Here is a 13573-nt window from a genome sequence, read left to right as displayed (position 1 = left end):
TCATCGTAAGTCAGCAAGCCTACATGTATAGAAAAATACGTGGGTGTGCTTTTTTTTTTATTTTTCTTTTTTTTTTTTGCCGCTCCAGATATAAAAATAATCGGTTATAATGATCGCACTTTCAGGTTTTCTTAATATCGTTATAAGTGAACTGCACTGTACACAGTGAAACAGCAGATCAGCTGGCTAGAATTCCTTGATCCCACTGCGATGACTTAGTGGCTGAGGCATCCAAGTGCGGAGAAGCCTGGCTATTTATTGCCTGTAGCTGCAATGCAGTGCTTAATGGTGAATTGCACTATTGCAGCCAGATTTTTTGTGAAAAACGTGTGACTAGAAAAAACATTTTCCATGAGGGCATTTTAGGGTAGGAAGGAGGAGAGGTGGTGGTTTTCAGAAGCTAGTGGGCGTGCTTCAGAAACCAAGAGGAAGAAGGGAAGCTTTGCATCACTAACCAATATTACAACTAGAGGACTTGTCTTAGTCTTGGTTTTGACAAAGGAATGAACGTAAGGCCCCTTATGAGAATTTTACTTTTTTTTTTTTTAGCACACTGAGGTCTCCACCACTTGTTCAAGTTAATCTTATTGCAGGTGACTGCAATGTAAAAGTAACCTAGCCGAAATTTTACAGACTTAATGTGCTATTTCTGAGAGAAAGGATGTTCAGAGCTGCGTCATGATCCTTCCTTAGTTTCCCTAGTGTGCTTTCTTATTTTGATACATTCAGTTCAGTTCAGTCATGTCCGACTCTTCGTGACCCTATGGACCATGTCATGCCACGCTTTCCGGTCTCTCACTATCTTCCTAACATCACATAACTTCATCTGCAGTGCCTCGAGGATGCCATCTAACCATCGCGTTCGCTGCCTACCCCTTCTCCGGCGACTCTCAACCTTTCCCAACATCAAATCTTTCTCCAGCGACTCCTCTCTTCTCATCAGATGACCAAAGTAGCTGAGCTTTAACTTTAGAATTTGACTCTCCAATGAGCAGTCAGGGTTTATGGTTGACAATATCGACTGATTTGATCTTCTGGCAGTCCAAGGAACTCTCAAGAGTCTCCGCCAGCACCACAATTCAAACGCGTCAATTCTTTCTTCACAGTCCAACTCTCGCATCCATACATCACAACTGGAAAGACCATAGCACGAGTTATACGGATCTTGGTTGGCAGACTAGTGTCTCTGCTCTTTACTAGGCGGTCAAGGCTAACCATGGCTCTCTCTCCCAGAAGCAGGCGTCTCCTAATTTGATGGCTGCAGTCTCCTTCCGGGGTAATCTTGGAGCCCAAGAAGAGAAAATCTGTCACAGCTTCCACTTCTTGTCCCTTGATGCTCCAGGACTTGATAGGGCAAGGCGCCATGATCTTTGTCTTTTTAATGTTCAGCTTAAGCCCAAACTTCTCACTCTCTTCTTGTACGCGCATCAGAAGTCTGTTGAGTTCCACTTCACTTTCTGCCATTAAAGTGGTATCATCCGCATATCTAAGGTTGTTGATACGTTTTCCAGCAATCTTCACTCCAGCTGAAGACTCGTCCAGTCCGGCCTTCCTCATGATGCACTCTGCATATAGGTTAAATAGACAGGGTGACAGTATGCAGCCTTGCCTCACTCCTTTCTCAATCGGAAACCAATCAGTAAGACCATGCTCAGTTCTGACTGTGGCCTCTTGCCCTTCATACAGGTTCCTGAGGAGACAGATGAGGTGAATTGGAACTCCCATCTCTTGGAGACCTGGGAGTTCCATGCACATTATGCAGACAATATTCGAACATTGTGCACATTCCTTTTAGTTTATTTTATTTATCTTTTTTCTTTTTTTGCTATTTGGGTGTGATGAGAGTAACCTTTTTTTTTTTAGAAGGGGTGGGGGATTTGAAAAGCTTTGACAGTCTACTTTGTGAATTCGTGAATGCAAGAGGGACAGGTATTGGAATGACTCATCTCTGGTGTGGTCCAACTTGCTGACAACTTTTGAAATTGATCATTTGAATGTATTTCTGCCGTGCAGAAAGTTTGAAGTTCTCGTTAGGATTGTCTCTATTGCAATTTTGTTGCATACTCTCAGAGCCTCTTTAGCATTATAGAGAGGAATGATTAAAACAAATGAGAACAGAGCAAGAAGAAAACACCAAAACATATTGTTAATGCAGATGCGATTGCAAATTACTCTACAGTAGCTTGGGCCTTCTTGGAATATCTGTAATTATTTTTACTGGAAGCAGTCCATGAGGCATACGTCGTGCCAGGCTGACAGTAAAAAATAAGTTACTTTTACTCATGGCATTCAACTTTTATAGCGTTATCCATAGCCAGGAGGAAAAGTTTTTGCTGTGGGTATGCAGCCTCTGCTTTCTGTGTGCAGGTTGGTTGGGCCTATGGTCCTCAGCACTTGCTGAAGGGTCTGCAGCTTGTTCACCAGAACTGCATCTACACCCTCAGCACACTCCTGCAGGTGAGTTAGCAGGCTGTACTCACCCTTTTTGTTAGGTGCAATAGTTGCTCAGTTTCTACCACTAGCTGACACATGCATTATACTTGGCACCCTGATTTCAGAGTTATGATGCATATCCCTCCTGCTACACTACTTTGCACAGGAAGGGGAGGCTAAAATATGGCATTTTCTTTAGTAGCACATGCCCACATCATGTGGGAGCAGCATGAGAGCTTCCTCCAGAGCTGTTTGTTAGGCGGTTTGTGTGGGAATGATCCAAGGTCACTTTGAGAATGCTTTTTTGTCATCGTGCAGGAAATTGAACTGTTGCATTTTCTTCTGCTTTGCATCCATGTATGATGTGGTGCGAGGTACCACCCTGCATTTTCCGAAACGGCCCCCTGTTTTGTAAGCATTGATAGTGTGCAGCAGCAGTGGATGTGGTGGGATTTGTTTTTGGAAGTTACATGCATGGTTCACATTGAAATGGGCATGAGGTTGAAAGCTAAAACTCCATGGTAGTGTCCGGTCTCAAGTTATAACCAACATGCTCAAGCAGTTACTCTGTGTGTGTGTCCTCTCTCTATTCCCTCATCCCTTGCACTGTTTCAACAAATGAGTTACCTTTGTTTGACCTCACCAGTGGTCTGCAGTATGTACATAAATAAATAAATAGAACATGTCATTCTCTTGGTAGCACAAAAAATGTAACCAACCCATAAACTGTGTCCAGCTGCCCATCACTACAAAGAGTGGCAGCATACTTAGTGGTCGGGCATTATTGGCTGCACATCATCCTTGCCTTTCATATTTTGAAGTTAGGGAAAACGGAAAAGTATGCTTTAGATGAACATGCTATGTTAAAAAAATGTCCCCCCCCCCCTCCCCCCCCCCCCTTTTTTTTTTGACACCATCACTAACCTGTGGCTCAGCTTGAAGGTGTGTGAGTGTACAAAATCAAGGTACAGGACACAGAAGAGATGCAGAAAGAAGTGCAACAGTGTGCATAGAAGACATGGTATCAAACTTAAAAAGGGGCTATTCAGGTTGTTAGGTGCAGTGATTTGGTTTCGATTCATTTTCTGTTAGAGAAGAAGAAAATGCATTGATTTGAGAGTTGATTCAGTGTTGCTTCATGTTTGTCCCCTTGTTTCTTTTGCACACTTGACAGGAAGCAATAGCAGTAGGTTTGGAAAAGGAAATGGAGAGGATATCTGACCCTGAGGGTTACTGGAATGATCTGTCAAGCTCCCTGCAGAAGAAGCGAGACTTCATCTGCAGCTTTCTCAGCTCAGTTGGCATGACACCCACTGTGCCGGAGGGAGGTTATTTCCTTGTCTGTGACTTTTCTCAGCTGGGTAAGGAGGCCCACTTCCTATACTTTGATGAAACATTGAAGGGCATTTGCAGACTTTGCTCTTCATCAGGGGTTCTCAAACTGGGTTGCACAGGCTGCTTTTGTAGGTCCCACGGGCACCCACACTGGCCTCTCCCCCCGCCTTTCGTTCCCGTCCCACTTTTTGCGGCTGCGGTCAGACCAGAAAAAGTACACGGATTGTTAACTAAATTCATAGATTTTGCTCTTCCTACCCCTGCTCTCCTCAGTTTCGTGCCATCTATGTCAGCATTGTCTGCAGCATAGACCTTGTTTGGGCACAAAGATGCTGCATGTCAGTAACAGTGTGGCATGTTATGTTTTAGCTGCAGTGCCGACAATGCTGGCTCTCCCAGCGACCTTGGTAGCATGCCAAGATGTTGCTCTGCCAGTTTGTGTGTTCAGAATGTGGGCGAAACTGTATGGAAGGGGCATTATGTGCAAGGTGGCGCATATTTGTATGTGCACTCAGTCATGCGTGCACCAGCTGTAGGTGTACGTGGGTCACACTGCTGAGCATTTGCATATCCCATTTATTCTCTTGTTCTTATGGACCGGAGATCTTACGTCATTGGTTTAGGACACAGCCACATGAAGTGCAGTTAAACCCCGATATAAGAAAGCCGGTTAAATATGCCATTTACTTTGTTAAATTTTAATTTCGCAACATCGAAATTTGCCACCTTGCATGCAGAGAACTATTCAGAACATTTCACAGACCATTCAAAGGGAAAGCCTTGAATTGTGGTGGAACTTGGCGTTATGTGCATGATGGGTATGACACAGACATTATTTCTGGTTTCACCATCATTGCTGCCCAATTAAACTTCGAGTTTCTGATCACGTCGCTGATTTGATGCCACGTTCGGCCACTAATGCCGCTGCAGCCGCGTGGGAGCCAGGAAAATGAAGGCCGGCAGTGTCGGTCTATACCGGCTTTTTCGCATCACTTTTTCCACGTCAGCGACAGCAAAAACTGTGCCCTCTATCACAACTGATGAAATGAAACCCATTTCAGGATGATTGTCGCTCTGCCGCAAGCGCGAGAATGCGCGTGCGTGTGCACACACAGCATCCAAGTGGAAAGTGAGGTTGTCAGGCGGACGGGTGTGCCTACCCTTCCTGTATTTTTACCCAGCTTTATGACTAGGTAGGATATTTGCAGCACAAGTTCTTTTGAGTACAGGCACCACACGGCCCGCCCCACATTCGGCACCCAGTTCGGGCAGAATTGTGGCATTCTGCTGTCGGTCTTGCTGGCTGCACATTGCGCAGACGCTCGTGCTGCCTAGCGGTTTCTTCCAACACTGCGTTCGCGAACCTCACCCATACTGCCCCAAATGGCACAGCAGGCAGTGTGCTCCGCCATCACATGCTCATCTGTCGTCTGGGTGGTGCACCTTCACGAAGGTGCTTCGATGCGCACTTCGGTATGCGCTTCGCTGAACCTTCCATGCTCGCGGTACAATTCGAGGCAGCAATAAAGTTTTGCTACATTGAAAGTGCAATCAAATTTACTTCGTTATGCAGAGGCTAAAAAAAAATGCATGGTGTTCTATGGACACGAAGTTGGGAAAATCAAAATACTTCGTTACATCGAGAATTAACTGTTTATACTGTTGGTATTTCACTCTACTATGCACCTTTGCAGCTAGAAGGATGGTAGCAGCCTAGTGCAGGGATTTTGTTCCTATTTTGTTTCTCTTGTTTATTCGTCTTTCAAAAAACGAGAAAAATGTCTGACTTGACCAAAGGCTTGAATTATTAAATGGTCCTTAAAAAAATGTGCTTAAAATGGTTCTCGTGACAATAATTTTATTCACTGAACGTCTGTGTGGTGCCTGTCTGCATTCAAGTTGAAGCCCAAGTGAGAATCTTTTTTTTTTATTTTGTTTTTGTTTAGTCAAGTCCTTTTCTTTGTGCACACAGTTGGAAATGCTGAAGAAATGGTGCAGTATATCATAAAGGCATCCGTTGCCCTTTTTTGCAGTGTGATGCAGTAGCAGTGGTGCTTCTTCACAAAGCAGCCTCGTCATACTTCGAGGGGGCTTTACTGTATAGTCAATTGGGTCAAGCGTGCCATATGGTGAAACTGCGAGTGACCAGCGTGCAGTTTCACTGTATTGGAAGTAGCATGTGGATGCAAGCGAGGGATATATGCGGAGGACTTAAGCAGCATGACACCATCTCAAAATAAAAACAAAAGAACAGTGACGTGCCAAGCAGCATCTGAAACAATGTGATTATCTGATGTACATGTCCAGTTGCAGTGAAATAACAGGAGTGAGTTCACCTATGTACGAATTAACGAGTGTCTGACGCCATAGACTTGCATGGTGTTGGCCTTGACCGTGCTCCTAGTTTGAAGTACCCAAATTTGTGAATTAACAGTTGTCAAATTAACAAGTTTTTACTGCATTGTACAAAGCAACATTCAAATGAGAAAATTTTAGTGCAAAGTATGTTTTACTTTCACAAATGTTTTACGTGGTTTCATTGTGTACCTGATTGGCTACTTAGCATTGTTTCACTAGTTACATTCAGGCACGAATTTGGATCGAATAGGGAGAAAATTTTCAAAATTCAGTATTTTGCTACGAAGCATGCCAGGTTTAGGTACTGAAAAATCTGCCTTTATTTGCTGAATAATTATGCGCATTCTGCGGGTCCTCATATTTCGAAATCATGACCTGCACTATCTTCACATTCTCAAGTGTGCTTCTTTTGACTTATTCCTGTCACAATGAGCCGTTATCTAAACAAATCAACACATTTTATGCACTTCAATGTGTTTATGCTTGCAAAAAAATGCGAACGAAGATTCATACTCACCAGAGTAATAGCAGAACAACCGGAAAACTCCGAACCACCCATTAAACAAAGTGGATTTCTTAACTAAAATGGATATCTTTCTAACTGTTTATATATAAAACAAAGTGGATTTCTTAACTAAAATGGATATCTTTCTAACTGTTTATATATTACCTCATTTTTTGCATCTACATTTGTAAAAATTGCACTTGGTATGGGCGGGATTTGAGTGTTCAGGTCATGTCCATAAATGTGGATGCTGCATTTGAAATGGTTAATATGTAGAACCCCTTTATTGTAAAGTCACTCAGACCAGCGAAAATCTTTACCATATCATGGTCTTTATATCAGTTATTAGTGATGATATGGCCCTGAAGATGCTGTCTGGTAAAAAATTCCAAGAGCACTGCAGTATCTGCGTTGCTGCTGCACACAGCACATCGCACGCCTCTTGTTGAACACAACCGGCGTTTTATAATTGGTTTATAGGAAAGGAAAGGCGCAGTATCTGTCACTCACGGAATCCCGCTGGCACATTTCGCTGACAACACAGCAACGCTTAGGCTTATGCATTCCTCTAGTGCAGATTCTGCAGTGCTCTCGGAATGTTTTTCACTCTTTTACGGCCTAATTATATTTTTATTTGATTATTTGACACTTATTACACACTTCTGATCACTATCGCGCATTTATTTGGCTCATTAAGTCAGAAACACATCCACTTCCGGTTGGCGTGACATCACATCCCTTGGACGTCGACATTAGTCTTATGGCTATTTCTACATCTGATTGAGTTTACTTTTACATTTTTGGCTCTAATTCATTCTGTCGACATAATTTTCTTTTGTTTAACATTCTCACACCATCCTCTTTCGATTACAACCACTCGTTTGATCCTGACTCTTATGAGAAGGACATATGATTGTACACACGTTCTGTACTCATGTTTTGCACACACGACCTTGCCAACATAGCCTAATAGTGCTTTCGCATTAATAAATGGCTACTTACTAAACAAATCTCGCTCCTTTATGAAAAAAAAAAAAAAACACCTTCCACCCTTCTCTTATCGTCTCTTGTGCAATTTTCTTTTTTCTCTTTTTCAGTTATAAGATTTTTGTTTAAATATTGTGGAAGTACCTGTTTAGCTTGAATGCAATGTTGCTATGAACGCAACCGAATCTGAGTTTAGGTGGAAATCAAAGCCTTGCATGAACACGGCGTCGCCTTCCACTGTTTCTGTCATTTAAGGGGCAATAGATGGGAAATGCATGTGATAGTCAAGCATGGCAAAACCACACACGCCGTGCCTCTCCACCACTGCCTCTTGCTTTGTGCTGCACAGTGCTGCGAATGTTTGGCCGTTTCTTTCCTTACTTGCCTCAGTTTTACTGTCTTTAATTTCTGAACTGACTGCACCGCCTACTTTCCACGTACGTAGCTAACATTACTTTCTTTTTTTTTCCCTACGCGCCATATGCTTTCCCTCACGGCTTCAAGGCCCAGATAAAGTTGGCTTTTCCTCAGAGCTGGGGTGCCTAGTGGTAAAGGCAATTAAAAGAAAAAAAATGCTTGCTGCTTTTTTTTTTTTCAATTATTTTCTTGACAATTTGAGGTAGCGCATGCACGACGGCATCATTTCACGGGAAGTACTTCGGCAGGGAAAAACACACTTTACTATAACCGATTTTTATCAAAGATGTCTTTACTAGAAAGGAAAAAAAATAGTCATCTATGGAAGACGAACTGAGACTTCAGTTTCAGTTTACTACATCCGAGTTTTCACCATATCAGGAGTTTACTGTAGCGCGGTTCTACAGTAGAGCATACCACAATTTTTGTTCTGAGTTTGATTTTTGATTTGTTATCCCTGGCTGTGCTTACTATGCAGTTCTTGTTGATAGCTGTATGTGCTCGCAGCATGTATAGCTGTATAGCGGCAGCTGTGTCAACTTTAGACATTGCTACGGTCTGAACATGCTCCACTGACTGCTGGGGAGCGTTTTGAAACACCACTGTGTGCAAAGGAAACTTCAGCAGCCAACGAACATTTGTGCCAGATAGTAATGCAATAGCAGAGTTATGCAATAACAGAGGGCATATAATGCAGCACACAATACATGTGATGACCCACAACCTCCAAATATTTCCCAGGGGAAAAATTTTAATGCTTTCACCACTGCAGGAATGGTGAGAAAATATTAGCAAGACTTTTCTTTTATCGGCTTGCAGAATTTCATTCTGTACAATTAAGCAGCATTTATTAAAACCTGTGTACTTTTTTTATTGGTTAAAATTTTTGGCATCAAGTTCCATCCACTCCACTACTTTTGCCATTGATTACAATTTTTCTCATTTTTGGAGATAAAAAATTTCATTTTTGCTCTCTTAATTTTGCCTGGTTAGTTTTGTAGAATTTCACCTGCAAGGAAAAATAGGTAAAGAATGGCTGTGGGACTGGAGCATTAGATGCAATAATGTGGATTCACTCTTGGTCTGCATTGAAAAGTGTTGCTTATTTGTAAGTTATTGCTGTCACTCGAAACAGTCCCACACCCTTAGTTTCTTGTTGATTAAACTCTGCACCACTTTCTTTGGATGTGGGCAAAACTAAGAGCTTTTATTTCTGCACGTTCTTGTTTAGTTTCAGTTAGCAGGCAGCCATTTTTTTGTGTAGCATTGTCTGTGGCCAACTGATTGAAGTTAAAAAAAAAATAAAAAAATGTCATGCGAAAATCCTTTCACAACCATTTAGTATTAGGAACTCATATTAAGAGAAAAATGTGAAGTCCAGCTCAATGCTGGCTTTTTGAGAGATAGATGCGGGTTCATTGTGAGCCGAGTTTGTCATTACTTGTTGTAAAGAGTAGGGGTGTGGCCATGGCAGCAAAAAGAGAGTCTTCTTTTGTCTTGTTTTGATGTATGATGGTGTTCATCTTTTTGTTCTTTTCAAGCATCTAAATTGAAGTTGGAGGGGAACGAGCCAAAGGATTACATTTTTGCAAAGTGGCTGTCTAGAGCAAGGGTCAGTATGCCACACTGCTGATTTTCTTTTCCCCCCCCCTTGCAAAAGTAGGTGTCAACTCTGGTGCTATTAATTTGAACCTGTATTGCTAGCGCATTCTAGATTAATGATTAGTGTGAAGTGTTTAATTGTTTATTTCATGCTTTTATGGTTTTTGGTGATGTCAGTGGCTTCACTGTTGTCATGATGCATGTGGGTTGTATTCTTTATGCATGTGTTTTATTTTCTTAAGCTGGCTTTCAAAGAGTTTCTTGATATTCTTTCTGATCTTTTTTAGCATCATTGCTTTGACTGCTAGTTGGAGAGTCGTAGAAGTGCTCTCCGTTCAAGCAGGTGAACATTGCTAATTAAAATGAATTCAGCATTAAAATGTAACCCCAGTGCTTAGTTTTGGAACATTGATCAGGCTTTAAATACATTAAATGGGTTAGATGTGACATCCAATTCAACTTTATTTTACTTGCATTGGGGGGTTGTGTTGTACATCCAGGTACTTTGTAACAATTATTTTTTTTTAAACCTTAGTGCATTGCAGTTTACTGCTGTTAGTGACATGCATTGCTCTGAGAACCAAGGTGTGTGCATTTGATTGTTGTAAAATGGAACTCATTTCAGAAGCTACAAGGCATTCCTCCTAGTGCCTTCTATGGTGCTGACCATAAACATCTTGCTCAAAATTTGATAAGATTCTGTTTTATCAAGGTGAGTGTCAAGGAAACTCCTAATGAATGTGTTTTTTGCAAATACGAAATTCCCCTTGGAAATAATTGTTGGTAAGTGGCAAAGTGCCTTAGAAATCCTCTGGACACTTGCTCTCTTAAATAGAAAAGACCTCCATGCATGTTTCTGTTGCGAGTCCAGGGGTCTATTACAAAAATAGCCACACCACTAGCTATTGAGTGCTACGTTCAAAATTCTTGTGAGCTCGATATACACTGTTAGCCCTGCCATTGTGACCCAGTGGTTAGGGCACTCGACTACTGTAACCAAGGGTGCAGGATCAGATCCCGGCCACAGCGGTTTCTTTTCGATGGAGGCGAAAAGAAAGGCACCCGTATACCGTGCGATGTCCATATACATTGAAGAACCCCAGGTGGTCGAAATATCCAGAGTCCTCTGCTACAGCATCACTCATAGCCTTGCTGCTTTAGGACGTTATACCCTATAAACCAAATCGATATGCACTCTGTAAACAAGACCCAGCACCACTGCTACTGCTGGAACTCTCCATGAGGAACATGGAATAATTTTGAAAAGAACTGTGGTTTTTAACATTAGTACTTCAAGAAGGGAATGTGCATGTGGTATGAAAATCAACCAGTGCAGTACAGGGGTACTTGGTATCCAACTTTTCTTTTGCCATTTGCAAGCCCTGTAGCACTTTTTCACATTTGATTTGAAAGTTGACAAATTTTGCTCCTGAATGATAGCCATTTCTTGTACTCAGCTGCACAATGCATGCTTTTTTGACCGATGTCACAAATAAATAAAGTACTGTTAAGGCATGCTGTGGCATTCTGTTGCATATTTAACAGTTGCTTCTCCGTGTATTTATGTTGAACAGATTACTAGAGAAGTTTTATGTAGAGCATGTTTTCAGAGCGGAGGGTTGCTTCTGCAACCTTGTGACTCACCACAGACTCTACGTTGTGGAGTGGGTGAATTTGGTGGCACTTTCAAGTTACTGTTGCCTTGGGATTAAGGAATACCACGGTAGTAAGGCAAAGGCTTATGCACATTATCCTAGAAATTAATAAGTGTACTTACGCAGCTGTTAAATACATGGCATTTGTTTTGTTTTTTCATAGTATCTGAGATTTTCTTAGTGTGTTCTCGTAATCTGCAGTAAGTTTCAGCTACTGTGCTTGTAAAATGTTTATTCAACAAACACCAACCTTTCCAAGACTGCAGCACACCTGTGTTCATACGTTACCTTAAGATAAACTAGTTTTACTTTTGCAGCTTTAGCGTGAGCATGTGTGTGCATCTTGCCATGGCATTCTAATGCCGTTTCTTTTCCGGTGTTTGCACATGTTTTGTGCTTGTGGGATGTCAGACATGCTTCTTTTATTTGCAAGATTTATGATTTATCACTGCAGAACAGGAGCTGCTGCTGGGGTAGAGAGGTGCATTGCTTTGCGACGTGTCTCGTGACACGAGTGTTCCAAACAGTGTTATCAATAGTGCTGCCTTCAAGTTAGCTATTTTTGTTAACTTATTTACCATCATTGTCAATTGAAACAAACAAGGTAATGAAAATTGAAATAGCAAAATGACAGGGTTTTAGCTGAATGTGGTTGTACACTGGTGCCCTTGATCTTCACTTCGCTGGTGAAAAGTGTTATTGAACCCATGCAGGCTGTATTTCTTGTGCAGCTCCTTATATTATGTTCTTGTGCTCTCATTTCGTTTTCCTGTTCGTACCTTAATTTGCTGGTGCATTGTGTTCTGTTATATTTTTCTTGTGCATTCTTATACGAGAGGGTTAAGGGTGGAGCTCATTTTTGAAAGCCCTCATGTAACCTTTTATTTCATGTGCCGTTAATTCAAAATTTTATTTTTTCCTTCAAGGATGACACAACTCTTCAGAAGGCTGCTGACATTTTGGCAGAGTTGAAGAACATGTCCTGAAGTGTGCTGTGGTGGGCGATCAAAGTCCTTAGTAATGCAACATATAGCAACATTTTTTCTGCATTTTGCCGCTTAGTGTCATGGACAAATAAATATAATCCATATTTTTGTACTGTGGACTGTGTTTAAGTATACTAGCTGGCTGCAAAAGTTAGCTGCTGGCGAGGTGGCTTTGCAGAAATTGATGGCCACAGTGAAGCATGCTGCCATCATAGCTTATGACATCAGATGACTTTCGAACAACTTTTGGTTTGCAATTATGGTATCCATGCAATGCTATAGCATCCAGGATTCAATTTGCTTTGGAAATTTGCAAGCAGTGGTAAGAATGCTTTTCTACATATTTCTGACACTTTTCGGAGTATAGCACACATTCATACAGCCGTTTCTTCTAGCTGAGGCTTTCTGTTGTTCTAATTAAAAATGCATTATGCCTGGTTCTGTTTGGAAGTGCATATCAGTGTAGCCTAGCCTCTGGAATCTATGCAAAAAAATCAGTGTCAGCACCTGCATTTTACTTTCCAAGTCTACCTGTGGTGGCAATGCCTGCATTTTTGCTTTTTTGAAGTGAGAGTGGTTTCTGTGTGAGCAAAGTGTAATAGTATCTTATCGATACAGCCAGATTTCATTTTGACCTCAACGTCCCTTTAAAGGCCCACTGTCCACCCTCCGGTTGAAAATATTTTCTTCACCGGTGACTGTGAGACTTCGCCCCTAGAACGCAAGGCCGCAAAATGTTTTTGAAAAGAGTGACTAATAACGCAGTTACAGCCATCGCAATCACCCGATTCTGTCATGCTTCTCTCCTTCCGTTCCCTCGCAAAGGTTTTTCACTCTCCTGCCCGAGGTCGTCTAGCCTCCAGAAGACAAATTCCCCTTCCTCCTCCGCGTTTGGCGGGAGGTGGGACGTGGCACTTCGCGAGCGCAAAAAAAACAACAACAACAACAAAAAAAAAACGGCCGAGGGAGCGCGCACCGCTGGATTCAGTTTGGCCGTGGCGAGGGAAAAGCGCACAGCGAGCGGTAGACACCCATCCTTCTCCCGTCAGTCAGCGAGACGGACCAATGGACGTCGTTCGCGGTACGTACGTCATTACTATGGCCCGTCGGGCCAGCGCAGGAAACGGGGAAGCTGGCTTCCCAAAGGAGAGCATGAGAGAGCTTTGAATTGTATTTTCGATGCTTTGCAGCGCGCGAGTCACTGTAGCATTTTGCACAAACTATCTCCGGTACCTGATCGAAACACTGGGCTCCTTTGCTCAAAAGGGCCTTCCCTGGACAGTGGCCCTTTAAGC

At 42.2% G+C, this 13573-nt stretch overlaps 1 protein-coding gene across 3 annotated transcripts in view; it reads left to right on the top strand.

The window, feature by feature from the left end:
* Kyat (Kynurenine aminotransferase) overlaps nt 1-12402 on the top strand; it is a 37906-nt gene extending 25504 nt beyond the window's left edge. For all 3 annotated transcript variants that reach the window (XM_084588822.1, XM_084588824.1, XM_084588823.1), the window contains 5 exons: nt 2368-2457; nt 3608-3794; nt 9577-9647; nt 10263-10349; nt 12219-12402. In XM_084588822.1, the coding sequence (XP_084444948.1) occupies nt 2368-2457; nt 3608-3794; nt 9577-9647; nt 10263-10349; nt 12219-12278 (495 nt within the window). In that variant the 3' untranslated portion in view covers nt 12279-12402. The remainder of the gene's footprint in view (nt 1-2367; nt 2458-3607; nt 3795-9576; nt 9648-10262; nt 10350-12218) is intronic.
* The last annotated feature ends 1171 nt before the right edge of the window (nt 12403-13573 follow it).

The sequence above is a fragment of the Amblyomma maculatum genome, chromosome 1, assembly GCF_055883805.1.
Source record: "Amblyomma maculatum isolate TAMU_Amacu chromosome 1, ASM5588380v1, whole genome shotgun sequence".
NCBI classification, from domain to species: Eukaryota; Metazoa; Arthropoda; class Arachnida; order Ixodida; family Ixodidae; genus Amblyomma; species Amblyomma maculatum.
The sequence above is the reverse complement of the archived record's forward strand: the minus strand, read 5'-3'. Positions and strand labels throughout refer to the sequence as shown.